At 42.4% G+C, this 27,505-nt stretch overlaps 1 protein-coding gene across 2 annotated transcripts in view; it reads left to right on the top strand.

Annotated features, from left to right (window-relative positions):
* Nucleotides 1–27,505, top strand: part of BLM (BLM RecQ like helicase) — a 92,542-nt gene that overhangs the window by 47,923 nt on the left and 17,114 nt on the right. The window contains exons 13-16 of one of the 2 annotated variants that reach the window (XM_002696583.7): nt 7,457–7,563; nt 9,086–9,246; nt 17,979–18,174; nt 21,562–21,752. In XM_002696583.7, the coding sequence (XP_002696629.2) occupies nt 7,457–7,563; nt 9,086–9,246; nt 17,979–18,174; nt 21,562–21,752 (655 nt within the window). The remainder of the gene's footprint in view (nt 1–7,456; nt 7,564–9,085; nt 9,247–17,978; nt 18,175–21,561; nt 21,753–27,505) is intronic. The other variant, XM_010816994.4, reaches the window with a different exon arrangement.

Below are 27,505 nucleotides of genomic sequence, written 5' to 3'. Positions count from 1 at the left end.
ATTAGTAAGCATGGCGGGTTCCACGCTCCAGTTGGAGACTCAGCCAGAGTGGGAGAGAGAGCGACATGGGGAGACCAGTCTTTCGAGAAACCGATCCCAATTCTTTATTTTCCATGGTCTACTTTTATACACTGAGATGTTATGCAAAAGTCACGTGGGGTCAGCAGTCCTGACTTATCAAAGTCAGGTGCTTCATACAAATGTATACAGAGGTCTTAGGGGTGTTACATCATCTTCTGGCCAGGGGGACCTGCTGACAATTTATGACCCTCTCCTTGTGACAGCGGTCAGTCAACCAGGACACTTATTTCTCCAGGGGTGATTATTCTTAAAACAGACGCCACCCAAATAAAGTTACATTCCTATAGGGTGAGGGTGTAGTGGGTTTTAGTTAAGGAAAGAATTGACTTAGCCTAAGGTCTAACGTGATTAATATCAAAGGTTAATACTTATTCCTTCTATATATTCATTAATGTGTGTAAGGGCAGGAGATATGGAGACTTAGCAACAAACATTGGCTCAACAAATGAAAAACCCTTCACCAACACAATTTCTAATTAGCCCACTATACTTATAGTTTTCTAACTTCTCTAAAGAACCTGTTTTTAGAGGGTTTAAAGCATCTCGTGCCTCTCACGGTTGGGAGGCTGTGAGCAATCACATGTGGCCCGACGAGCCTGTCAGGCAGGCTAGAGAACCTTCAGAGGAGTTTGTAGGTTAAAACACTCTTGTCACACCCAAGAGTTTTTATTGACTGGAGCTCTAGGTTAACTCCTTCTCCGAAAGAGGTGGTGGGGGACAGCCCCCCGTAAAGTCAGAGGTGTAGGTAAGAGCACAAAGTAGTAAAGTAGGCAGGCTCTGGTTATGGGGGTAGACGCTCGAGGATTTCCAGGGGGACTCCTGAGGCTCTATCCCGCCTTTGCGTATGTCGAGCCTCCTTCCTCATGACCTTTGCCATGGGCGGAGTACCTCACTCTGGCCCCCAACATTAACCAACATTTTCTGTTACTTTTTTTTTTTTATCTTCTTTTCTGTCCATAGACCCCTTGTTTGGATTAAATTTCCCCACTGCTGTGGTGTCATGGCCCTAGTGAAGACAGGTGCCCCTAGGGTTGAAGCCACGGTCCCTGCTCTTCTCTCCTCCTGCCAGTCTGTGATAACATTCTTTGTCTTTGGGAAATATGAGGATGGAAGTAAAATTGATTGGCTTTATCCCTTTTCTTCAAGGCCTTATAATATGAACCGAGAAAGAAAAATAAGAGTTAGACATTTATGCAGTTAATATAAAAAAGAATACTGTTTCTCTTTCAATTTCCCCATAGAATTTTACCCTAAGGTAATGTATTTTTATGCATGAAGTCTTATTGCTTACTCTGTCATATTTACCTGAAAGAAAAACATATATATAAATTAATTGTTTTTTTTTTAATTTCCTATAGTAAAATTTTCTTCCTAACTGAACAAATGAATTATATATAACATTAGTAGTACATGACTGACAGAACAGCTTAAATACATTTTTGAAAATAATTCTTAGGGATAAATTTTGATGGGGAATGTGTAACTTAATGAGCTAGGACTTTTTTCTCAGTACATTTATCTATGGATCAATCAAGTCAGTTCATATTTCTTATTTTTAGAGGTATATTTTATAGCATTGAGAAATGTTGCTCATATAAGCATGTAGATAGGAATGGAAAGCATTTTATTCTACATTAATGCTCAGTTATTTGAATTCCTCCTGATATATATGCCAAAATTATATAATGATCTGTCATTGAAAATTATTTGTAATGATCTCTCAGCTGACATCTCAATTAAGTCCTCCAAATTTTGTGAAAAGGAAAGAATTTGGAACCATTTGGCAAAATAAGTCAGGTCATTATTTATTCACTTTACTTTTTCTGGGAAATATACCTTTAAAAATATGCTTTACCAAACTTTTCTAGTGGCTATTAGATATCCTTGTTACTCTTTTCATTCAAATGATTCCTTTATCCAGGAGTTAGGGAAATCAAAATACTATTAGCTTCAGTACATCTTTTCTAGTGTATTTTTGACATGTTTTTATTCTGTGATATGCTTTTAAATAATAGTTTTGTCAGAACTTTATGGCTGCCAATTAGCTCTTTCAAACAATGAGACATGACTACCATGAAACCTAATTGGCAAAGCCAGTTTTCATTGCCAAAACAATTGGCCAAACTAGACTTATTTTCTTATATAAAAAAAAAAAATTCTGACTTTGTTTTTCAACTCACATAAACTACTTAGGACACATGCCCATGATGGTGGCTCGGTTCCAGAAGCAGAGCCGAGCACAAACTGATCCCATTTCCTAACGTCACTTAGCATGGCTAGAGCTTGACACCCTGGACCTAATAATACTTACCATTTCAGTGTCTACACCAGTATTCCCTCGGTGAAGATATTTTGGGATCCAAAGCTTTTTTAAAAAAAATATTGAGACACATTTGACACACCACCGAATTCACCCATTTCAAGGTTAGAATTTACTGGTTTGTTTGTACTTTCACAGGCTGTGTACCCATCCCCCAAATCTAAGTTTAGAACATTTTTATCACCCCAGAAAGAAACCTAGTACTCAGTAGTCACCACCCATTCTCTCCTTCCTGTTTCTGCCCTGCTTCTTTCACTTGTTTTCAGGGTTCATCTATTTTGTAACATATATCAGAATTTCATTCCTTTAAAAAAAAATCATTTATTTTACTGTGCCGGCTCTTAGTTGCAGTATACAGGATCTAGTTCCCCAACCAGGGATTGAACCTAGGCCCCCTGCATTGGGAGCACAGAGTTTTAGTCAGTAAACCACCTGAAATTCCTTCATTCCTTTTTATGACGTAATAATCTTTTTTGAATAGGCATTTCACATTTATTTATCCACTTATCAACTGATGTGAACTCTAATTAGAGTATCTGTTAATTCCAAACATCCCATTTCCAACAAGCCAAGTAAGATTTGTTATATGTGATGAACTCTTTAAGAGATTTAACTTTTTCATTATAACAAATTGTGTGAATACAGTGGACCCTTGAGCAACATGAATTTGAACACAGGCATAGTAACTTCCCATACATGTTTTTGTGTGTACCTGTGTTTTCAGTTCTCTTGGGTATATCCCCAGAAGTGGAATTGTTGGGTCGTATTGTAACTATTTTTAACCTTTTGAGAGCTTTCCAAAGTGGCTGCACCATTTTTCATTCCCACCAGTGATATAGTGGATTCAACAGCATGTGCTTTTATCTCCCCTTTTTTGACCCAAAACTTTTTTGCTTAATGCATAAAACACCGTTCTGAAATTAAATGTAATGTGTAAAATGTAGGGGAAATCAGTAAGGTCATTCTTGTGTATAATCATTTCAGCATTCCTAGGGAGACTCACAGAGAAGGCGATGGCACCCCACTCCAGTACTCTTGCCTGGAAAATCCCATGGATGGAGGAGCCTGGTGGGCTGCAGTCCATGGGGTCGCTGAGGGTCGGACACGACTGAGCGACTTCACTTTCACTTTTCACTTTCATGCATTGGAGAAGGAAATGGCAACCCACTCCAGTGTTCTTGCCTGGAGAATCCCAGGGATGGGGGAGCCTGGTGGGCTGCCGTCTATGGGGTCGCACAGAGTCGGACACGACTGAAGCGACTTAGCAGCAGCAGCAGCAGCAGCAGCAGCAGCAGGGAGACTCACATGGCATTCCCAGCTTAAGCCCAAATCATACAAGTTTTTAAATTATCTACATCATTTGTATTCCTGGGCAATTCTTTTTATGCCTAAATTTTATCAAGACTGCAGTTTCCTTTGCTGTGGCAGTGATTATAAATAATTAATTGAGAACAATCAGAATAGTCTGTGGGTGTATCAAGTCTCTCATCTACCGTCTTGACGCAGTCTGCCACACATTCTTCTGCCATCTCAAGCTCTGAAAGATCTCTGAGTGCTTTGTACGTATACATGGTGTCTTAAGAGGAGTGGATTCTCAGTATGGTTTAGCAGTCATCTCACAAGACGCTGTGCATAATGCATCTCATGACAATAGGAATGAAAGCGGCCAATGTCATAAAGTGAGCATCAGCTTCTCTGCCGCCACTTTCCTGTCAGTGTATCTGAAATCAGATCATCCCAATAAAGGCCACAATACTTTTTTCCTGATGTTTACTCTTAACAGAAACGTGTAAAGCACTGAGAGACAGGAAGCCCCACCCGGGGTCTCTGGTACTTAGATTAGAGAAAGTTGTACCTACACCCATACTGCATTTCAGTCGTTTTGTTGGGAGGTTTTTACGTCTGGAACAATGCACGTGGTAAGTTTAGAATGGCTGAAAAGTAAAGTTTGTTTTTCAAAAGTGAGAGACAATTGTAAAAGGGAAAAAAAGGGGCAGGAGTATCGAGCAGAAAGGGCTTCCCTAGTCGCTCAGCGATAAAGACTCTGCCTGCCTTGCAGGAGATTTGGGTTCTATCCCTGGGTTGGGAAGATCCCCTGGACAAGGAAATGGTAACCCGCTCCAGTATTCTTGCCTGGAGAATCCCATGGACAGAGGAGCCTGGTGGGCTACAGTCCATGGATTCGAAAAAAGAGTCAGACACAACTTAGCAACTAAACAACGATGAGCAGAAAGTCCTGATTACCAGCATTCTCAGATCCATCTTTTCTTGATTGTTTGTCTTTAATATTTGTTTATATATTTGGCTGTGTCAGGTCTTAGTTGTATCATGCAGGATCTTTTGTTGTGGTGTGCTAGGGCTCAGTAGTTGCAGCTCAGGGGCTTAGTTGCCCCACAGCATGTGGAATCTTAGTGCCCCCACCAGGGACTGAACCCATGTCCCCCGCATTGGAAGGCAAATTCTTAACCACTGGACCACCAGGAAGTCCCTCAGATCCATCTTTTAGGGAAAAATTCATACATGTGAAAACAGGATCTGGAAATTGATTCCTGTAAGATTATCTTCGCTCATGTACCTTGAGAAAATCTTTGTGAACCCCTAGGGGTATACATCAGAGAAGGCAGTGGCACTCCACTCCAATACTCTTGCCTGGAAAATCCCATGGGCGGAGGAGCCTGGTGGGCTGCAGTCCATGGGGTTGCAAAGAGTCGGACACGACTGAGCGACTTCACTTTCACTTTTCACTTTGATGCATTGGAGAAGGAAATGGCAACCCACTCCAGCGTTCTTGCCTGGAGAATCCCAGGGATGGGGGAGCCTGGTGGGCTGCCAACTGTGGGGTCGCACAGAGTCGGACACGACTCAAGTGACTTAGCAGCAGCAGCAGCAAGGGTATGCATACCCCAGATTTAGACCACTGATTTGGAAGAAGTTGAACAGTGGTTTAGAACTCTGAAAAGAGGTCTAAGGTGGGAGTGAAGTTGGAACTCGCAGGTATGATATTTGGATGCTGTTTAAAGCAGTGAGAGTGCAGTCCCTGAAGAGGATAATACAGGGGAAGAAGAAAAGAGCCAAGCGTTTCGGGAGCTGATTCTCCTGTAAGTGGGGAGAAACCCCACAGGTAGAGGTTTTGGTAAGACTAGCAAACAGCAGACGGTGACAAGAAAAGGTAGGAGAATGAGGTCTGACAGAAGACCAGGCAGATACCAGATGCAGTTGATTTCTGCCGCCTGCTGCGTGGCCATCTTATCTGCATAGCAGTCCCCTCAGGAACATGCCCGCCTCACATGTGAAGCATTCTTTAGTCCTAAAATTAAGTGTGTATCTTGATATCAATGGCAACCAAACCTGGACCCATCTAGCTTGAACTTAGATACAAAGACAGAAAGGCAGTGGTTTTAGTCCCCATCTTTCCTTCCTCTGATCCCTACCCGCTGTGTATAGACCACCTCCTTACCACAGGTTATTGCAGTTCACCATCTTCGTTCCCTTCCATCCACCCAGGCACTGAGATGTCTTCATTCTCTAACTTTAACTCCTTACTTCATGTTCTCACTCCTTCCTGGGGCCATGTTGGAACCTGGCACAGATTCAGGGGCTCCCCAGGGCCAAGGACCCTATAACAATTCCATCATCCTTCTCCAGATTCTCAAAGCTCTGATAAAGCAATTTTGGTAGAATGGTAATGCCAAAAGCCAGCTGGTTGGGGGCACAAGAAGATTCTGAGAAACCTGCCTTTGGAGGGAGAGAACAAAGTGGGACGCTAGCTGCAGTGGAACGTATGATGGGTCAAGAGAAGCTTTTGTTGTTTTCAGGATTGGAAGGTCCAGGTACCTACACAGAGATAAAAGGGAAGAATTCACAAAAGAGACTGGAGCACAAGAAAGGAGATAATGGAGAGGCAGAGCTCACAAAGGAGATAGGGGACGTGGGGGACCAAGAGCGAAAGGCCAGAGGACGAAGAGTGTATCCATCTCAGAGTCAGTCACGCCCCCTCTGAGCACAGAGCAAAGGGCAGTGATCAGGGTCTGCAGACTTCACCTCCTGGGGCCTTGCAGCCAGCTCTCCACTCTTTGTGTGCATGCGTGCCTAGTCACTTCAGTTGTGTCCGACTCTTTGCCACCCCATGGACTGTAGCCAACCAGGCTCTTCTGTCCATGGGATTCTCCAGGCAGGAATACTGAAGTGGGTTGCCACGCCCTCCTCCAGGAGATCTTCCTGACCCAGGGATCGAACCCACGTCCCTTGGCATCCCCTTCATTGGCTGGCAGGTTCTTTGCTACTAGCACCGCCTGGGAAGCCCCCACTCGTCTGTGCACAGTTAGAATTGGGGGATACTGGTAGCCTAAAGTTATGTATGGTTTCTCTATGAATTTCTCATCTTTTACATAATATTTTAACCATCTCTGCTTTTAATCTACCTTGTTTTTGGAACCTGGACTCCTGTCTTTTCTGCATATTTTTTTCTTTGGCCCTCCTTCTGATTGTCATAGTCCCATAGACATACCTTCCTTATCACCATCCTTAATCTTTAACCTAACTTCCAGCTGTGTTTTATTATGTAAGTTGCCAGTAGTTATATTCACTTTAAGACAACTTGATGATTAGGTTTGCATTGTAGAAAACCAGTGCTTAATTTTTTTTATTTTATAATTTTGTTCATTTACTTATTTTGGCTGTGCTGGGTCTTTGTTGCTGTGAGAACTTTCCTCTGATTTCGGGGAGTGGGGGCAGCTCTCTAGTTGTGGTGTGCGGGCTTTTCGTTGCAGTGGCTTCTCGCTGTGGCGCACGGGCGGGCCCTCGGGCGCCTGGGCTTCTGTAGTTGCAGTTTCCGGGCTCTGGAGCACAGGCTCAATAGCTGTGGTGCACGGGCATGGTTGCTCCGAGGCGTGTGGGATCTTCTGGACCAGGGATCAAACCGTGTCTCCTGTATTTGCAGGTAGATTCTTTACCACTGAGCCACCAGGAAAGCCCAATCAGCGTTCAGTTTTTGAAGGTGGCTAAACCTATATTTTCTCATAATAGTGAAATTTTTATGTTTCTGACTTCTTTTAGGTTTAGCATGAGCTTCAACAGACACAATCTAAAATACTACGTGTTACCCAAAAAACCTAAAAAGGTGGCATTTGATTGCTTAGAATGGATCAGAAAGCATCACCCACGTGAGTACAGCCTTGTGATGAACTATGTCTAGAAGTGATGAGTAAATGTCTTTTTAGTACCATGGTTGAATATATAAAATCGCCTATTAAGCATTTCTTTTCTCATCATGGTAGCACTAACTTGCTGTTTATAGCACAGAATATTGCAACTCTCTCAGTTCTGAAAATTAGAAAACCTCATTCGGTTTGCTAGCAATAACCCCTAATAAAAAGCATATTAAATACCGCCTCCTACACACCTGTATTATTCGTGGTTTCAGTCTTTCTTCTGGCTGCTATCAGTGTGTGAATTATGCAACTCTGTTCTAGTGCCTTCTCCCAAGTGTGTCTGCCTTTGAGTCCTGTTAACTAGAATGAGATTCCGAGATTCATGGTAGTTTTCCATGTAACCTCTTAGCTACTTTTCCATGGAGCATTTGTTGTTGTTGCTGTTAAACATCTCTATTTTATTTTTTTTAATTTGTATACAAATTTGTTTCAGTAAATCAGACAATACAGAGATAGATCAAAGAAAAAGTCAGTAATTTCCTTTCCCATACCCCCACCCCCAGCCCCCGCCACCCAGGGAGCTAATATAAATAGCCTTCTGTGTGTACCTGTATCTTTGGCCCTTCCACAGAGAGATGTCTTTTTCTTTACTGCCTTTTATTGTCCGATTTTTAAAAATAACATACATACAAACAGCAGCAAATATAATACAGTGAAGAGAATTTAGAAAGGAAGGGAAGAAAGAATCAAAGGACAGACCTTACCATAGGACAAGTTAAGTTACTCTTACCATTTTGGCTTATTTCCTTCCAGTAATTTTTGTGTGTATTTTTCTTTCCATTAGCCTACTGTATATACAGTGTTTTCTACCCTTTACCTCTTTTAAATCTTAAACATTTTCTCGTGTCTTTTTAAAAACTTAGAAAACACTGAATGATTGCTTATAATTTTCTTTCTTAATTATGTCCTATGTTGGCCCTTAAATTTTTTTTTTTAATCTTAAAAACTATAGGGCCTTCCCTGGTGGTCCAGTGGTTAAGACTGTGCACTTCCACCTGCAGGGGGCCAGGGTTCAGTCCCTGTTTGGGGAACTAAGATCTTGCATGCTGCACAATGTGGCCAAAAATTATAAACAGAACTTGTTAAATAAGTCCTTGGGGCACTTTATTTCTTCGATTTGTTTCCCAGAAGGAAACTGAGTCAAAAGGAAGGAGAATTTCTAAGGCTCTTGATACATATCACCATATGCTTTCTACAAAGTCTGTGTAGGAGTGCCTTCCTATTGTATAGCAGTGAGAAACGGAGCCAGGGCGCCTCCAGGTCCATTTGGAGGAACAGGATTGCAAGTCAAATCTTGTCATTTCCAGCACATGTTACTCCTTGCTTGATTTATTCTACCTATGTGATTCTCCTCTGCTGTCAGAAAACTGAAGGTTTGTTTACAGTTCAGACAATTCTGAGGACATCATGTAAGTCATGTCGCCGTTTATGTTACGTGTCCTCATTTCACAAGACTGTCTTGGTTTCTTGGCAGATGACTCAGGGATAATTTACTGCCTCTCCAGGCGAGAATGTGACACAATGGCTGAAACGTTACAGAACGATGGCCTTGCTGCCCTGGCTTATCACGCCGGCCTCAGTGACTCCGCCAGAGACGAAGTGCAGCACAAGTGGATTAATCAGGATGGCTGCCAGGTAACATCTCTTAACATAAAGGAAACAATGCTTTATAGTATATAAGCCACCTTGGGTGGAAAATTGTTTTTACCTTAAATAGTAAACATCAAAAGAAGGCGGATCTAAAAGTAGATCTTTGAGACATCTAAAGTTGCTTTTTCTTTCTTAAATTAAAAAAAAAATTTTCTTATTGGGATGTAATTCGCATACCATAAAATTCTCCCTCCCAGAGTTTACAAGTCAGTGGTTTTTAGTATATTCACAAGGTTGTGCAACCATTACCACTGTCTAATTCCAGAACACTCCATCATCCCAGAAAGAAACCGCATATCCACTAGCCATCACTCCCCACACCCCCCAACCCCCAGTTCACTAATCTATTAACTACTATTAATCTGTCTCCGTAGAGTTTCCTATCCTGGACATTTCATACAAATGGAATCATACAGTATGCATTCTTCTGTGACAGATTTCTCTTACTTAGCATGTTTTCGAGATTTATCCACATTGTAGTGTGTATCAGTACTTGACTCCTTTTTGTGTCTGGATAATATTCCATTGTATGAGGTACCATATTTCTTATCTGTTCATCAGTTGGAAGGCATCTGGGTTGTATCCACTGTTTAACTCTTATGAATAGTGCTTCTGTGCAAGTTTTTATGTAAACATACGTTCAGTTCTGTTGGGTAAATACCTAGGAGTGGAGGGACTTCCCTGGTGGTATGATGGATAAGAATCCCTTGCCAGTCCAGGGGACACGGGTTCCATCTCTGGTCTGGGAAGATTGCACATGCCGCGGAGCAACTAAGCCCATGCACCACAACTACTGAACCTGTGCTCTAAGCCCTCAGACTGCAGCTGCTGAAGCCCTCGAGCCTAAACCTGTGCCCCACAACCACAATGAGGAGCCCAAGCCCCACAGCGAAGGACAGCTCCTGCTCGCCACAACTGAGCACGGCAACAGAGGCCTACACAGCCAAAAGTTAATTAATTTATAAATAAAAAAATACCTAGAAGTAGAACTGCTTAGTCATATGGAAGCTCATTGTTTAACTTTTTAAGGAACTGCCCGTTTTCCAAAGCAATTATAAAGTTAGACATTCCAGCAATGTATGAGGTTCCAATGCCTCTACTTCACCAACACTAATTATTGTCCTTTTTTTAAGCTATATCCATCCTGGTGGATGTAAAGTGGTATCTCATTGTGATTTTACTTGCATCCCCTAATAACTAGTGATGCTGAGCATCTACTTCTGATATGACAGATTTGTCACCCAAGTGGATCAAGAAAGAAGCCGAGAACACTCTAGGCATCCCATATTGTCACTTGGATAGATCCCTCTACATACAAGGATGAATCTGAGAATGACTAAACTTTTTTTTTGGAGCCCATGAAATTTTCAGCTCATAAAAAAAGAAATCATTACCCTGAAGATTCAGAAAGAAAATAACTTTTGAAATTATTTTCTGAGGGAAAATAAAAGGAAGTCTTAGAGGATATCAACTTAATATCCTTAGAAAGATTTAAGAAAACTTGTATGAACTAGAAACAGTTTGCCATAAGAAGATGATATGAAAAGGCTGACATGAAGGGGAAAATAAAAATTCCATGTATGCAAACAAGAAAATGCAAGAAAAAACAAAACAAATAGAATTATATATCAAGACACACACGGTTCAATTCAATGCAGACATTTGAATCAATGATGTAGTGAATAACTTCAGACTGTAAAGGGAAAAAGAAACATATGAAAATTGAAGGAATAAAAAACAAAGAAAGTGTGGGGTTTTTTTTTGCCAAACAGAAAAATGTTTGGCAACAGGGAGTAATATTCAGCCTAAAAATAATAAGTGTACCCAAGAATGAAATCGGGAGAGTTGAGATTGATAGAATAGTCAAATGTATTATAAATAAATACATAATAAATATATAAGAAATTAAGAGTCATCTCAGAATCACTAGGGAAAAACTTAGATAATTCAGAATATTTGTTTGATTTACAAAGTTGAAAGATTTAGGAAGCATCACTACAAACAAAGCTGGTGGAGGTGATGGAATTCCAGTTATTTCACATCCTAAAAGATGATACTGTGAAAGTCCTGCACTCAATATGTCAGCAGATTTGGAAAACTCATCAGTGGCCACAGAACTGGAAAATGTCAGTTTTCATTCCAATCCCAAAGAAAGGCAATGCCAAAGAATGCTCAAACTATCGCACAATTGCACTCATCTCACACGCCAGCAAAGTAACGCTCAAAATTCTCCAAGCCAGGCTTCACCAATATGTGAACCGTGAACTTCCAGATGTTCAAGCTGGTTTTAGAAAAGGCAGAGGAACCAGAGATCAAATTGCCAACATCTGCTGGATCATGGAAAAAGCAAGAGAGTTCCAGAAAAACATCTATTTCTGTTTATTGACTATGCCAAAGCCTTTGACTGTGTGGGTCACAATACACTGTGGAAAATTCTGAAAGAGATGGGAATACCAGACCACCTGACCTGCCTCTTGAGAAACCTATATGCAGGTCAGGAAGCAACAGTTAGAACTGGACATGGAACAACAGACTGGTTCCAAATAGGAAAAGGAGTACATCACGGCTGTATATTGTCACCCTGCTTATTTAACTTATATTCAGAGTACATCATGAGAAACGCTGGGCTGGAAGAAGCACAAGCTGGAATCAAGATTGCCGGGAGAAATATCAATCACCTCAGATATGCAGATGATACCACCCTTATGGCAGAAAGTGAAGAGGAACTCAAAAGCCTCTTGATGAAAGTGAAAGAGGAGAGTGAAAAAGCTGGCTTAAAGCTCAACATTCAGAAAACTAAGATCATAGCATCTGGTCCCATCACTTCATGGGAAATAGATGGGGAAACAGTGGAAGGAAACAGTGTCAGACTTTATTGTAGGGGGGCTCCAAAATCACTGCAGGTAATGATTCCAGCCATGAAATTAAAAGACACTTACTGCTTGGAAGGAAAGTTTTGACCAACCTAGATAGCATATTGAAAAGCAGAGACATTACTTTGCCAACAAAGGTCTGTATAGTCAACGCTATGGTTTTTCCAGTAGTCATGTATGGATGTGAGAGTTGGTCTGTGAAGAAAGCTGAGCACTGAAGAATTGATGCTTTTGAACTGTGGTGTTGGAGAAGACTCTTGAGAGTCCCTTGGACTGCAAGGAGATCCAACCAGTCCATTCTAAAGGAGATCAGCCCTGGGATTTCTTTGGAAGGAATAATGCTAAAGCTGGAACTCCAGTACTTCGGCCACCTCATGCGAAGAGTTGACTCATTGGAAAAGACTGATGCTGGGAGGATTGGGGGCAGGAGGAGAAGGGGACGACAGAGGATGAGATGGCTGGATGGCATCACCGACTCGATGGACATGAGTTTGGGTAGACTCTGGGAGTTGGTGATGGACAGGGAGGCCTGGAGTGCTGCGGTTCATGGGGTCACAGAGTCGGACACGACTGGGCGACTGAACTGAACTGAAGAAATTGTATTCGTTAAGATAAAGAAATAGGTTACTCTACAAAGAATGAGAAACAGATTTGCCTGAGGCACTGTCACTAAATTAAAAAAACAGAACCAGACTATCTCTAGAAGGCTGGGACTGAGGGGCTTCATGCTCAGCTTATTGTTATTTATGTTGAAAACAATGGAACGGCTTTCTCAGATATTTAGAAGTTCAGAAAATACTGGTTTGTCTTCACAGACATAACTATAGATGGCATTCTTTCCGAATTAATATTTAACTAATAAAAATTGCAGTTTTTTTTTCCTTTGATGAACTTTTTTGAAAGTTTGCCTGGATGAACATTCAAGTGAAAATAACCAAAAGAATTTGGCAAGAAAATGATAACTCATGAACACTGCCTTTGCAATACATTATAGATCAATGAAACATAAATCCAAAAATAGACTAGAAACATGTAAAAACAGTATATGATAAGGAAGGCATTTAAAATTAATTTGGGAGCTTCCCTGTTGGCTCAGTGGTAAAGAATCCGCCTGCCAGTGTAGAAGACATGGGTGGTCTCGGAAGATCGCACGTGCCATGGAGCAGCTAAGCCAGTGTATCACAGCTACTGAGCTCCTGTGCTGCAGCTACTGAAGCCTGCATGCCCTAGAGCCCATGCTCTGCGGCAAGAGAAGTCACCACAATGAGAAGCCTGTGCACCGCAACAGGGGAGTAGCTCTCCTCTCCACCGCTAAAGAAAAGCCCGCACAGTAGCACAGACCCAGGATAGTCAAAAGTAAATAAATTAATTAAAATTTAAAATTAATTGAGAAGCCCCTGGAGAAGAAAATGGCAACCCATTCCAGTATTCTCACCTGGAGAATTCCATGGACAGAGGCCTGGCGGGCTATAAGTCTATGGGGTCGCAAAGAGTCAGACACGACTGGGCACTCAGCACAATCAGGAAGGGAAGTTTATTCAACTTGTGGCACTGGCTACCTGATGGGGAGAATTATCCCGAGTCCTCATATCAAAATTAATTACAGGTAGGGACGTCCTTGCTGTCCATGTTGAGACTTCATGCTTCCAAAGCAGGGAGCATAGGTTCAATCCCTGGTCCAAGAACAAAGATTCCACATACCACGTAACCAAGAAAAAAATTACAGGCAAATACAAGTACTGATATTTTTAAATGTGGAAGAGAACCTAAGCTTAGAAACAAACCCGACAGGAAGTAACTGCTCCAAATGATTAAAAACCTAAACAACTAAACAGTTCTGTATCTATAACAAAACCGAAAGGCAACAGCAAACTGGGAACTATATCTTCAAAAATAAAACATAATGAAGACCTTGTAAAAATGTAATAAGAGAAGCATGAGTCTCAAATAGTCAATTACCTGAGGCTGTCAGGAGACTATCGGAAAGGAAGAAACCACAGAGGGCTAAATACAAATTTATTTTAAGTGCAACTTTACTAATAATCGAATTAACATTTAAAACAGAGATTTTTACCTTCTGTATTGGCAAACATTTGTTAACTGACGGGAACAGCTTTGTGAGAGGCAATTTCCTATAGTAATCCTGAGACCTTTTCTGGAAAACAATGTGATGGACTACACTCAAATCTGAAACAGGTGTGGAATTTACTTTAGTGTTATTTTTAATAATAAATGTTCTGAGACCATGATTGGTTATATTGCAGTACATTCCTGCCATTAAAAGTGGTTTATGAAGAATTTTTTAATGGTATGAAAATGTTGGAATGTTAACGATAGATGAATGCAGGAAAAAATATAATTCAAAAGTGTGTAATCTCAACCATAAAAAAATCGGATAGAAAACTGATAAGAAAAAAGAAGTAAGTCAATTTGTTTAATTTCTTTAATTCTTTATATATATGTACGTGCTCAATTGCTCAGTCATGTCCCACTCTTTGTGACCCCATGGGCTGTAGCCCGCCAAGCTCCTTTGTCCATGGAATTTTCCAGCCAAGAATACTGGAGTGGCTTGTCATTTCCTACTCCCGGGGATCTTCCCAACCTAGGAATCGAACCTGAGTCTCCACCATTGCAGGCAGATTCTTTACCACTGCACTACCTGGGAAGCCCCTTTATATATAGTATATTCTACAGTATACATGTTTTTATATTTAAACACTTTGATCAGTTAACTCAGTTTTTTTAATCTAATTGTTTCTGCCTCAGAGCAGCTAATCCTCATAGTCAAGGTGTAATCACCAACTGGGCAGCCTTGATCTTAATAGATTTGTGGGACAGAATAAAACTTGGTTGTTTTTCTTCACAAAGAAATGATGGTTCCCTGAAATTTTGAAAGCCACACAGATATAAAGAAGGAATTATCAGTTCAGCAAAGCCAGTGTTCCCAGTTACTAGAAGAAGAGAGGCTCAGGAGGAGTTGGGGTCACTGTCACCTTATGAGCCTGCGGGCTCCCTGGAAGGGCTGTGCTCAGCAGACCCTGGGAGGTGCACCCAGGCTTCCTGGAGACCTGTGGGCTGGCACAGCTCGCTCCACAGCCTCTCCACCTGCTCTCCCACCTCTCTAGGCTGCGGTAGACCTTCCCTTTCCAGGGGATTCACCTTTGATCACAGTGCCGTAAATTTCAGTGGATGGATAAGCTGAAGTACAGCCATCAGTGCTCCTGGTATGGATGAGCACCCTGTCTGCCATCCGTGTGCTCCGTGCTGTGCTCTTCCCGGGTCTGGTACTCACAGTGACTGAAATCATGTCATTAACCTCAGTCTGGCTGCCACATCGTCCAGTTGTTTTTTGAAATACTCTTCTTGAAGTTGCAATTCATCTTTTTAGGTCCTAAAAAAAGACTTGCAGCTTTATTTGTGTAACATAATTTTGCCTGGAGATACAGTGTCTTCACCTGGGTTATAGGCTCTAAATTTGCCACTGAAACAGATAGGCTTGAAGGTGATTTTTTACCAAAAACTGATTTATCAGGCTCCTGAAATTTAAGTGCCAGTTTGCTTCCACTGAGTAACTTGATAGACAAAGATCCACAGTCTCTAGTCTTTTTTTCTTTTTTAGTATAAACAACTCTCAGACTTATTGCCCATCTGAGTTCCAGTAAAAAAATTCACAAATTTTGACTCTGAAACCAGCTGATGAATATAAGGAACCGGTGTGTGATCAGCTGGAAAAATGGTTAGTAAGCCCTGGAGTAGGTGAGAACACCACTATTCCTGAGCCATTGGAAAAGCTAGCAGCAGTGACCCCGACAGCCCCAGCCCTGGAAATACCCAGAGCTTCAGAGCAACACGGTTATCCGGGCATTATGGATATCATGGCTGTGTGAGCACCACTCTTGCACATCCATGTCAAAAAAATGAGAGAGCAAATAGTGGCAACACATCGAGAGGCAACTGCCATTGGCCTTGGCTCCCGTGGTGATAACACTTAGTCACGCAAGCAGGGGCCTGCCACACCAAGCTTCTCCCTGCCTTCTTGGGTCTGAACAGGGTTGCAAATTAACAACATGAAAATCTCTAATTCAGTTCAGTTCAGTTCAGTCACTCAGTCGTGTCCGACTCTTTGCGACCCAGTGAGTTGCAGCACGCCAGGCCTCCCTGTCCATCACCAACTCCTGGAGTTCACTCAAATTCATATCCATCGAGTCGGTGATGCCATCCAGCCATCTCATGCTCTGTCGTCCCCTTCTCCTCCTGCTCTCAATCCCTCCCAGCATCAGAGTCTTTTCCAATGAGTCAACTCTTCGCATGAGGTGGCCAAAGTGCTGGAGTTTCAGCTTTAGCATCATTTTTCCAAAGAATGCCCAGGACTGATCTCCTTTAGAATGGACTGGTTGGATCTCCTTGCAGTCCAAGGGACTCTCAAGAGTCTTCCCCAAGACCACAGTTCAGAAGCATCAATTCTTCGGCACTCAACTTTCTTCACAGTCCAACTCTCACACTCATACACGACCACTGGAAAAACCATAGCCTTGACTAGACGGACCTTTGTTGGCAAAGTAATGTCTCTGCTTTTCAGTATGCTATCTAGGTTGGTCATAACTTTACTCCAAGGAGTAAGCATCTTTTAATTTCATGGCTGGAATCACCATCTGCAGTGATTTTGGAGCCCAAAAAAACGAAGTCCGACGTTGTTTCCACTGTTTCCCCATCTATTTCCCATGAAGTGATGGGACCAGATGCCATGATCTTCGTTTTCTGAATGTTGAGCTTTAAGCCAGCTTTTTCACTCTCCTCTTTCACTTTCATCAAGAGGCTTTTGAGTTCCTCTTCACTTTCTGCCATAAGGGTGGTGTCATCTGCATATCTGAGGTGATTGATATTTCTCCTGGCAATCTTTGATTCCCACTTGTGTTTCTTTCAGCCCAGTGTTTCTCATGATGTACTCTGCATATAAGTTAAATCAGCAGGGTGACAATATACAGCCTTGACGTACTCCTTTTCCTATTTGGAACCAGTCTGTTGGTCCCTGTCCAGTTCTAACTGTTGCTTCCTGACCTGCATACAGGTTTCTCAAGAGGCAGGTCAGGTGATCTGGTATTCCCATCTCTTTCAGAATTTCCCACAGTTTATTGTGACCCACACAGTCAAAGGCTTTGGCATAGTCAATAAACAGAAATAGATGTTTTTCTGGAACTCTCTTGCTTTTTTGATGATCCAACGGATGTTGGCAATTTGATCTCTGGTTCCTCTGCCTTTTCTAAAACCAGCTTGAACATCTGGAAATTCATGGTTCACATATTGGTGAAGCCTGGCTTGTAGAATTTTGAGCATGACTTTGCTAGCATGTGAGATGAGTGTAATTGTGCGGTAGTTTGAGCATTCTTTGGCATTGCTTTTCTTTGGGATTGGAATGAAAACTGACCTTTTCCTAATTAGTCACGCTCAATAATGAAATCAAGTTATTAGAATCTTGTATAGAGTACATTTCAAAGTAAAAGAGAGGAAGACTTCCCTGGTGGTCCAGTGTTTAAGAATCCACCTGCCAATGCAAGGGACACGGGTTTGATCCCTAATCTGGGAAGATTCTATGGGGCAGCTAAGCCCCTGCGCACCTACTGAGCCTGTGTGCCATAACTACTGAGCCCGCATTCTAGAGCCCAAGAGCAGCAACTAGAAAAAGCCCAAGCATAGCCATGAAGACCCAGGGCAGCCAAAAATAAATAACAAAATTACTTTTTAAAAAATTAAGTAAAATAGAGGATGAAGGTTTTCAAAGCATCTATTATTAAAATGTTCCTTCAGATGCATTAAGAGCCTCACTGGCTTTCGCTTGTATGGCAGGTCATCTGCGCGACAATCGCCTTTGGAATGGGCATCGACAAACCGGACGTGCGCTTTGTGATCCACGCCTCCCTCCCGAAGTCCGTGGAGGGTTACTACCAGGAGTCTGGCCGAGCCGGAAGGGACGGGGAGATCTCTCACTGCATACTCTTCTACACCTACCACGACGTGACCCGGCTGAAGAGGCTTATCCTGAGTAAGCTCGGCTCCCTGGGGGACTGTGCTGTCCCGCTCAGTCCCATGACTGTCGTCCACCCCTGCAGTCATGGTGCTTTTGGTCCAGTGTTCTTAAAATAGAGATGCTTACGTAGATATGGAAGTTTTATTTTAGGTCATCTTTATGATAAAGATGTTGTTCAACATGTTGAAGACTAGAAAATTTCCAAACCAGGCCTTGTATACAGTCCAATCCTAAGAAATAACTCCAGTTACTAATTTCCTTTGTATCCTTCTAGGCCCATTTTCTGCCTGGATCCTTGTATATAATGTATATTTCAGACATGCAAAAAAGTAAAATGGAAAAACTAATAAGCTATCGTGTACCCCCATCCAGGTTAGGAAATAAACTCCCTATAGAGCCTCTCATATCCCATCTCTTGACTTCCACATTGGAGTTAAACAGTATCTTTTTATTTTTAATAATTTTTTAAAAATTGGGGTGTGATTGCTTTAAATTTGGGGCAGTATTTTATATTTGATATTTACGTTCCCAAATGCAGGTATTTCACAGGTATAAATGCTATTATGTGTGTCGTCCCCCCCCACCCCCACCCCGCTGAAGTATTGTTGAGTCATTCAGGTGTACAACACAGTGATTTAAAGGTTATACTCTATATATGTAGTGAAAGAAAGTCAAGTTGCTCAGTCATGTGCGACTCTTTGTGACCCCATGGACTGTAGCCAGCAGGCTCCTCCGTCCATGCATTTTCCAGGCAAGGGTACTGGAGTGGGTTGCCGTTTCCTTCTCCAGGTGATCTTCCCGACTCAGGAATCAAACCCAGGTCTCCCGTATTGCAGGCAGATGCCTTCCTTACCCTCTGAGCCACCAGGGAAGCCTACTCTATTTACATACAGTTATTATATAAATGTGCTTTTTTAAATATATATGTATATTGACCAGATTTTTTTCTAGTCAACACCAGGGTGTGACTATGATTCCAACAAGTACACATAGCTTGACTATATAGAATTCTATAGAATCATATTCCTTGTTTATTGAACCAGTTCCCTTTTAATAGATAAGTAAACTTGCCTGTTTTGAGACCACTTTTGAAGGAACTCTGGCAAAGATACTGAGTGCGTGAAATGACGCTTACCAAGTTCTGTGCCAGATAATGTTGACCTGTTTTGCTCGTAACCGGTAGCAAGGGCAGGGTCCTAACCATTGGACCGCCAGGGAATTCCCAGCCACTGGCTTTAGAGATAGAGTCAGTCCCAAGAGAAAAGTGAACTTCAGAAAAGTTTTATAACTTGCTCCCAATAGCAGCAGCAGCGGTAGCAGGGGGAGTTGTCATGGTAATGATAATGTTTCCTTAGCACTTACTTACTGTATGCCACTGTCTGGAATGCTTTACGTACATCACTTAATGTTCACAAGATCCCTAAGAGACACTACTCTTACTCTTCTCATTTTACAGAAGAATTTCCTCGAAATACAGAGCTAGATAAGTGGCAGAGCCCTGGTGGAATCCAGGTTCATCTGAATCCAAGATTCACCTCCCTTGCACTATACCAAGATCATTCTCAGTGAAAAAATGCAACTTTTAAACTTAGCGTGTCCAAAAAAGTGAAACTTTTAAACTTAGTGTGTTTTTGAAAAGAACCTATATTAAGTTAGGTCCAAATAATTTAGTAAGTATTTAAACCCTAAATACTTAGAAGCCATCTGAAAAAAATAATACTCATAAAGCAGAAAAAAAAATTTTTTTTAATTTCCTTTTTAACGAACCACAGTTGCTTATGAATGAAAATTATGAACATGTTGTTCTCAAACCTTGGAATCAGAGTACACGCTACCACCCTCATTTCCTGTTTCAGGTTGATTTTTTTGGAGGTAAAGACATTTGAAAAGACCCTGATGCTGGGAAAGATTGAGGGCAGAAGGAGAGGGGATGACAGAGGATGAGATGGTTGGATGGCGTCACCGACTCAATGGACATGGGTTTGGGTGAACTCCGGGAGTTGGTGATGGACAGGGAGGCCTGGCGTGCTGCAGTTCATGGGGTCGCAAAGAGTCGGACACAACTGAGTGACTGAACTGAACTGAGCTGAATTGTGTTCATGATAGCAACTGCCAAAATTTTAACTTCACAGTGGCATTTAGAGGGACTTCCTTGGTGGTCCAGTAGCTAAGACTCTACGCTTCCAATGCAGGAGGTGAGAGTTCGATCCCTGGTCAGGGAACTAAGATGCCGCATGCTGCCTGGCACGGGCAGGAAAACAAAAAAAAATTAAATAAAAAACAATAACAATGTCATCAGAAGAAAAGTAGCACATCATGAGGGCTTCCCTGATGGCTTAGTGGTAAAGAACCCACATGCCAGTGTAGGAGAGGCAGATTCAATCTCTGGATCAGAAAGAGCCTCTGGAGAAGGAAATGGCAACCCACTCCAGTATTCTTGTCTGGGAAATCTATGGACAGAGGAGCCTGACGGACTACAGTCTGTATGGTCACGAGAGTTGGACACAACTTAGTGACTAAACAACAAGCTCATTGTGAACTAGCTCAATCAAGTTGTGTATGTGGAGTTCAACATGTGTTAGGTGTTGCTGTGTTTCGCTTAAATTTAAAATACCGACCAGCAGCCGTGTGCATTCATTGCAGCACCCACCCTGGCCCAGGAGGTCCTTCGCACACAGTTTCAGAACCAATGGCTTCACCACTTTGGTCCCAAATACTCCAGAAGATGCACAGCCCACTGCCACGGCCCGTCTCTGCTCACTCTGGATGCTAGGTTTAGTTCATGCTTGTCTTGATAAATGTAGTAAATATAGTTGAGATAGTTATCATTAGGAATAATGAAGATATGCAAAATGTTTTCAGCTACTCCTGACAACCTGTGTTTATTCCCATAAAACTAAATTCTTGGTTGTTGTTGTTCAGTCCCTCAGTTGTGTTTGACTCTTTTCAGCCCCCTGGACTGCAGCATGCCAGGGTTCCCTGTCCTTCACCATCTCCCAGAGTTTGCTCAAACTCATGTCCAGTGAGTCAGTGATGCCACCCAACCATCTTGTCCTCTGTCATCCCCTTCTCCTGCTTTCAGTGTTTCCCTGCATCAGGGTCTTTTCTAATGAGTTGGCTTTTAGCATCAGGTAGCCAAAGTATTGGAGCTTCAGCTTCAGCATCAGTACTTCCAATGAATATTCAGAGTTGATTTCCTTTAGGATTGACTGGTTTGATCTTGCTGTCCAAGGAACCTTCAAGAGTCTTCTCTTGAGATAAATCTTGGAGATGAACATAAACATTCAGTTAATTATAATATAAATATTTAGAATTTTAGGAATCTGTTTGAAATACTTCTGTGATATATTCAACTTTTCTACTTTAATAAGTATGTTTTACTATGTTCTTCATCTCTTTTAGTGGAAAAAGATGGAAACCGTCATACACGAGAGACCCACTTCAATAATTTGTATAGCATGGTACATTACTGTGAAAATATAACAGAATGTAGGAGAATACAGCTTTTGGCTTACTTTGGCGAAAATGAATTTAATCCTCATTTTTGTAAGAAATACCCAGATGTTTCATGTGATAACTGCTATAAAACAAAGGTAAAATAAGCAGGTTTTAAATTCTTTGTAATAAGGAAATTGCCAAGATTTTTTTTTTTTTCTTCTCTTAATTTAGAATAGTTAGATATAGGTTAGACTGCAATCAAGTCGGCCCTAAGGAGTTTAACAAGGGAACAGTGGCTTCCTCCCCATGTTAATTGGAAATAGAAACATTTTGATAATAATTCTGTGACATACCCTTAGAATTCGAAGCCTGTTTAAAAAATATATACTGTACCTGTTTCAGCAATTATAGGATACTTTAGAAATGTCGTTAATCTATAAATTTCCAAAAAGATCCAATATGGGCAGCTAGAATAATTTCCATTCAATTGTAGTTACATTTAAGCATCCCATTCTCAAAAGGGTTATAACTAGTATACTTATATGTTTGAATTCAGATCAATTAGATTACTCTGTAAATTGGTTTTAAACTATAAAGAATAATGGCAATAGCTTCAAGATGAGTTTGCTATCAATTTTCGTAAAAACAACCTTGGGAGGTGGTTAAATTCAATCCTTGTCTTCTCTACTTCACAGTTTATGGAGCATTTTCTTGTTTTATGTATTACTTGAAATGTCTGTGCAAGGTGCTAGGGATTCACAGACAGGAGAGAAAGACATGTTTGTATTCATATCATTGTGATACTGTGTTATAAATCCAGTTACAGATAGGCAGCACTAGCCGAGCAGACAGCAATTTACTCTGTCTCTGTGGATTCCCAGCCATCTCCACCCATCGCGCCCCACTCTGTAGATGTTCCTAATCTGTTCACTCATTCAACAAATATTTGTTGAGTGCCTGCTCTGTGATAGACACTGTTCTAGGAGTTTGGGATATATCACCGAGCAACATATGAAGATCCCTAACTCTTGTGGAGCTCACTTTCAAGCAGAGGAAGGCTGAATAAAGACAACATACGTTATAAGTACATGTGAAGAGGGAAATTGTTGCTGTTCAGTCGCTCAGTCATGTCTGACTCTTTGAGACCCCATGAACTGCAGCATGCCAAGTTTCCCTGTCCTTCACCATCTCCTGAAGTTTGTTCAAACTCATGTCCATTGAGTTGATTGTGCCATCCAACCATTTCATCCTCTGTCGCCCTCTTCTCCTCCTGCTCTCCATCTTTCCCAACATCAGGGTCTTTTGAAGAGGGAAGAGCCTTGGTGAAAAGTACAGCAGTATAAGGAGTCAGGAATGATAAATGAGATTTAGGAGGCAGTGGCCCTAGGAAGTCCTATTACAATGATGTTCAATTCAGTAGCTCAGTCATGTCCGACTGTTTGCGACCCCATGAATCGCAGCACAACAGGCCTCCCTGTCCATCACCATCTCCCAGAGTTCACTCAAACTCACGTCCATCGAGTCGGTGATGCCATCCAGCCATCTCATCCTCTGTCGTCCCCTTCTCCTCCTGCCCGCAATCCCTCCCAGCATCAAGTCTTTTCCAGTGAGTCAACTCTTTGCATGAGGTGGCCAAAGTACTGGAGTTTCAGCTTTAGCACCAGTCCTTCCAAAGAAATCCCAGGGCTGAACTCCTTCAGAATGGACTGGTTGGATCTCCTTGCAGTCCAAGGGACTCTCAAGAGTCTTCTCCAAGACCACAGTTCAGAAGCATCAGTTCTTCGGCGCTCAGCCTTCTTCACAGTCCAACTCTCACATCCATACATGACCATAGGAAAAACCATAGCCTTGACTAGATGGACCTTTATTGGCAAAGTAATGTCTCTGCTTTTCAATATGCTATCTAGGTTGGTCATAACTTTCCTTCCAAGGAGTAAGCATCTTTTAATTTCATGGCTGGAATCACCATCTGCAGTGATTTTGGAGCCCAAAAAAACAAAGTCTGATACTGTTTCCACTGTTTCCCCATCTATTTCCCATGAAGTGATGGGACCAGATGCCATGATCTTCGTTTTCTGAATGTTGAGCTTTAAGCCAACTTTTTCACTCTCCTCTTTCACTTTCATCAAGAGGCTTTTGAGTTCCTCTTCGCTTTCTGCCATAAGGGTGGTGTCATCTGCATATCTGAGGTGATTGATATTTCTCCAATCTTGATTCCAGCTTGTACTTCTTCCAGCCCAGCGTTTCTCATGATGTACTCTGAATATAAGTTAAATAAGCAGGGTGACAATATACAGCCTTGACGTACTCCTTTTCCTATTTGGAACCAGTCCAGTTCTAACTGTTGCTTCCTGACCTGCATACAGGTTTCTCAAGAGGCAGGTCAGGTGGTCTGGTATTCCCATCTCTTTCAGAATTTTCCACAGTGTATTGTGACCCACACAGTCAAAGGCTTTGGCATAGTCAATAAAGCAGAAATAGATGTTTTTCTGGAACTCTCTTGCTGATGTGATGAGACCTCAGCAAAAACTTGAAGGGAGTTTAGCTGAGCAGCTCTCAAATATGGGTATTCTTGGCAGAAGCCAAGACAAAAGGCCCTGAGGTGGGGATGTGCCTGTATGTTTGAGAGATAGCAAGGGAACTCACAAGCCTGCCCTGGGCTAAGAGTTAGTCAGGGGAAAGGTAACAGCCAGCCATAGCATTATCTGGAGGGCGGAGAGACTGGCCAAGTAGAACAACCCTCAGCAGAGGAGACCTATTGGCAGGGAAGATCAGGAGTTCGGCCTGGGGCACAGTGAGTTAGACACTCTTATCTTAGATTCAGGAATTCTGGAAGGAGGCTGGTGATACCATAGCTGGAAGTGCTTGGCCCGGGGGTTGAATTGAAAGTCATAAAAGCAGGTGAAACCTTCAGTGGTTTCTGTTTACATGGAAGAAAAGAAAATGAAAGACCGAGCCCTGGTGCTTCAAAAGCCTGAGGAGAAGAGGGAGAATTAGGAAAGGAGCCCAGGAAAGAGAACAAGTGAGGTAGGAAGAAGAGCAAGGCAGCTAAGTGTGGAAGAGCTTCAGGGAAAAGGGAGTGCTGCCTGGTCATACACTGCTGCCAACCCCATATCATAAGGACCAAGACGTCCCCACGAACGTAGCCCTACAGAAATACGGGACCTGGACATGACCAGTTACAGTGGAGAGGGGCAAAGCTGGAGGCAGTGTGCTTATGGAAAATTCTTTCAAGTTTTGTTTCAGGGATGAACAGAGAAACAATATCTGCCAGGAGAGCTGGAGTCAAGAAAAGATAGGAGAAATGCTGTAGTTGTGTGCTGAAAGGAACACACCTACAGAGGATGGAAACTGATGTGTGAGGACAGGAAGATGTGCTGCAGCAGGGTCCCTGGGGTGGCGAGGGGGGCTGGGAGCTCGTCGAGGGCACCAAGATGGGTTCAGACAGTAGCCTGGATAGTTCATCTGTAATAACAGGAAGGAGGAGAGAAAATGTGGGAGAGGCGCTGGTGACAGATGTAGTGGAGGGAGTTTGCGAAAGTTGCTTCTCATCGATTCACTGTTCTCAGCAAAGTAGGAAGCAAGGTGTGTGCAGGAAGCAAGAGTGTGAAATCAGACAGGAGTCCACAGGCTTACCTTACAGGGCCAGAGAGCAGACATTCCAGGCTTTGTGGGCAGTCTCTGTCCCAGCTACTCAACTCTGCCATTTTAGCCCAAAGGGGGACATAAAGCACAATAAATACATCGATTTTCCGTGGTCGTATTTTGATAAAATTTGATTTACAAAAGCAGGTGTATAGCGCATGGGCCATAATTTGCTGACTCCTATTCTAAGAGAATGGAGGAAGATAGACCACACACCTGTCATGATCACCAAAGGGTGCACTTGAGATCTGTGGCCCTGTGTTGAAAGTGAAAGTCAGTTCTGTTCAGCAGTCGTGTCTGACTCTTTGAGACCCCATGGACTGCAGCACGCCTGGCTTCCCTGTCCATCACCAGCTCCTGGAGCTTGCTCAGACTCATGTCCATCAAGTCAGTGAAGCCATGAAGTCGAAAGTGAAAACAGCTCAGTTGTCCAAGTGTTTCTCCAGCCAGGTGTAGCTACAAAGATACAGGCATGAAGTGGTGGAGAATGGGATGTAATGTGTTTGTCAAACTAGGAGACATAAGGGCAAGGGAGTTGAAGCTGTTCTGTGAAAGGTGGTGTTACAATTTTTTTTAAAAAGCGAGAGATTGGCTCTGGGATATCAACTGAATATCTTAGTACTTAGAGAACATCTAAGAGGGTGGGTCAATGGCTAGGCAGTCCCAGAGGATTGTTGGAGTCAGCATACTAGCTGGCCTGATTTTGAAAGGTAGGAGGTGATGGTCAGAGAACAGAGTGTTGCTGATATTAGTAAGACTAAGGTAGTGGGCGTGACCATTAGAGTGAGTGGCCACATTTGTGGAGAATGGGATCACTAGAGCACAGGAGATCAAGTTGCCCAAGGCCAACATGTGGGAGAATCATTTCTGTGTACTAAGTCACCAAGAATTAAGACAGGAGTCAGGTTGGAGAGAGCAATGGGGGCACTCTCTCGTGACAATGCCAGGTAGAGCCTCAGAATAACTACCAGTTGTTAGTATAGGATGAAAAACCCACCTGTCTTCAGGACTGTGGGGGTTGAGCAGGGATTAGCAGGTAGAGGGACTCATATACAGAAGCACGATGCCACTTCTGAGAACTGCAGGTGCTCAGCAATCCTGTGATGTGATGATAGTAAAGCATCACATAGTAATGGGGACTTCCAAGAGGAAGGCAGAGGGACTTCCCTGGTGGTCCAGTGGCTGAGTCCACCTGCCAGTGCAGGAGACTCGAGTTCAGTCCCTGGTCCAAGAAGACCCCACATGCTGCAGATCAGCTAAGCCCGTGCTCCACAGACACTGAACCCTTGTGCTGCAACTACCAAAGCCCACACGCCTAGAGCCTGTGCTCTGCGACAAGAGCAGCCACTGCGATGAGAAGCCAGCACGCTGCAATGAAGAGGAGCCACCCCCTCACCAAGCACAACTAGAGAAAACCCACAATGAAGACACAGCAGAGCCAAAAAAGAAAATAAAATAAAATTCAAAGAGCAAAGGAAAAAAATGGTTGGCAGAGTTTGGAGACACCTGAGGGCTAAAGGCAGAGGAACCAGCGATCAAATTGCCAACATCCGCTGGATCATGGAAAAAGCAAGAGAGTTCCAGAAAAACATCTATTTCTGCTTTATTGACTATGCCAAAAAGCCTTTGACTATGTAGATCACAAGAAACTGTGGAAAATTCTGAAAGAGATGGGAATACCAGATCACCTGACCTGCCTCTTGAGAAACCTATATGCAGGTCAGGAAGCAACAGTTAGAACTGGACATGGAACAACAGACTGGTTCCAAATAGGAAAAGGAGTACATCAAGGCTATATATTGTCACCCTGCTTATTTAACTTCTATGCAGAGTACATCATGAGAAACGCTGGGCTGGAAGAAGCACAAGCTGGAATCAAGATTGCCAGGAGAAATATCAATCACCTCAGATATGCAGATGATACCACCCTTATGGCAGAAAGTGAAGAGGAACTAAAAAGCCTCTTGATGAAAGTGAAAGTGGAGAGTGAAAAAGTTGGCTTAAAGCTCAACATTCAGAAAACGAAGATCATGACATCCGGTCCCATCACTTCATGGCAAATAGATGGGGAAACAGTGGCTGACTTTATATTTTGGGGCTCCAAAATCACTGCAGATGGTGATTGCAGCCATGAAATTAAAAGACGCTTACTCCTTGGAAGGAAAGTTACGACCAACCTAGATAGCATATTGAAAAGCAGAGACATTACTTTGCCAACAAATGTCTGTCTAGTCAAGGCTATGGTTTTTCCAGTGGTCATGTA

Source organism: Bos taurus, chromosome 21 (genome assembly GCF_002263795.3).
Source record: "Bos taurus isolate L1 Dominette 01449 registration number 42190680 breed Hereford chromosome 21, ARS-UCD2.0, whole genome shotgun sequence".
Classification (NCBI taxonomy): domain Eukaryota; kingdom Metazoa; phylum Chordata; class Mammalia; order Artiodactyla; family Bovidae; genus Bos; species Bos taurus.
The sequence above is the reverse complement of the archived record's forward strand: the minus strand, read 5'-3'. Positions and strand labels throughout refer to the sequence as shown.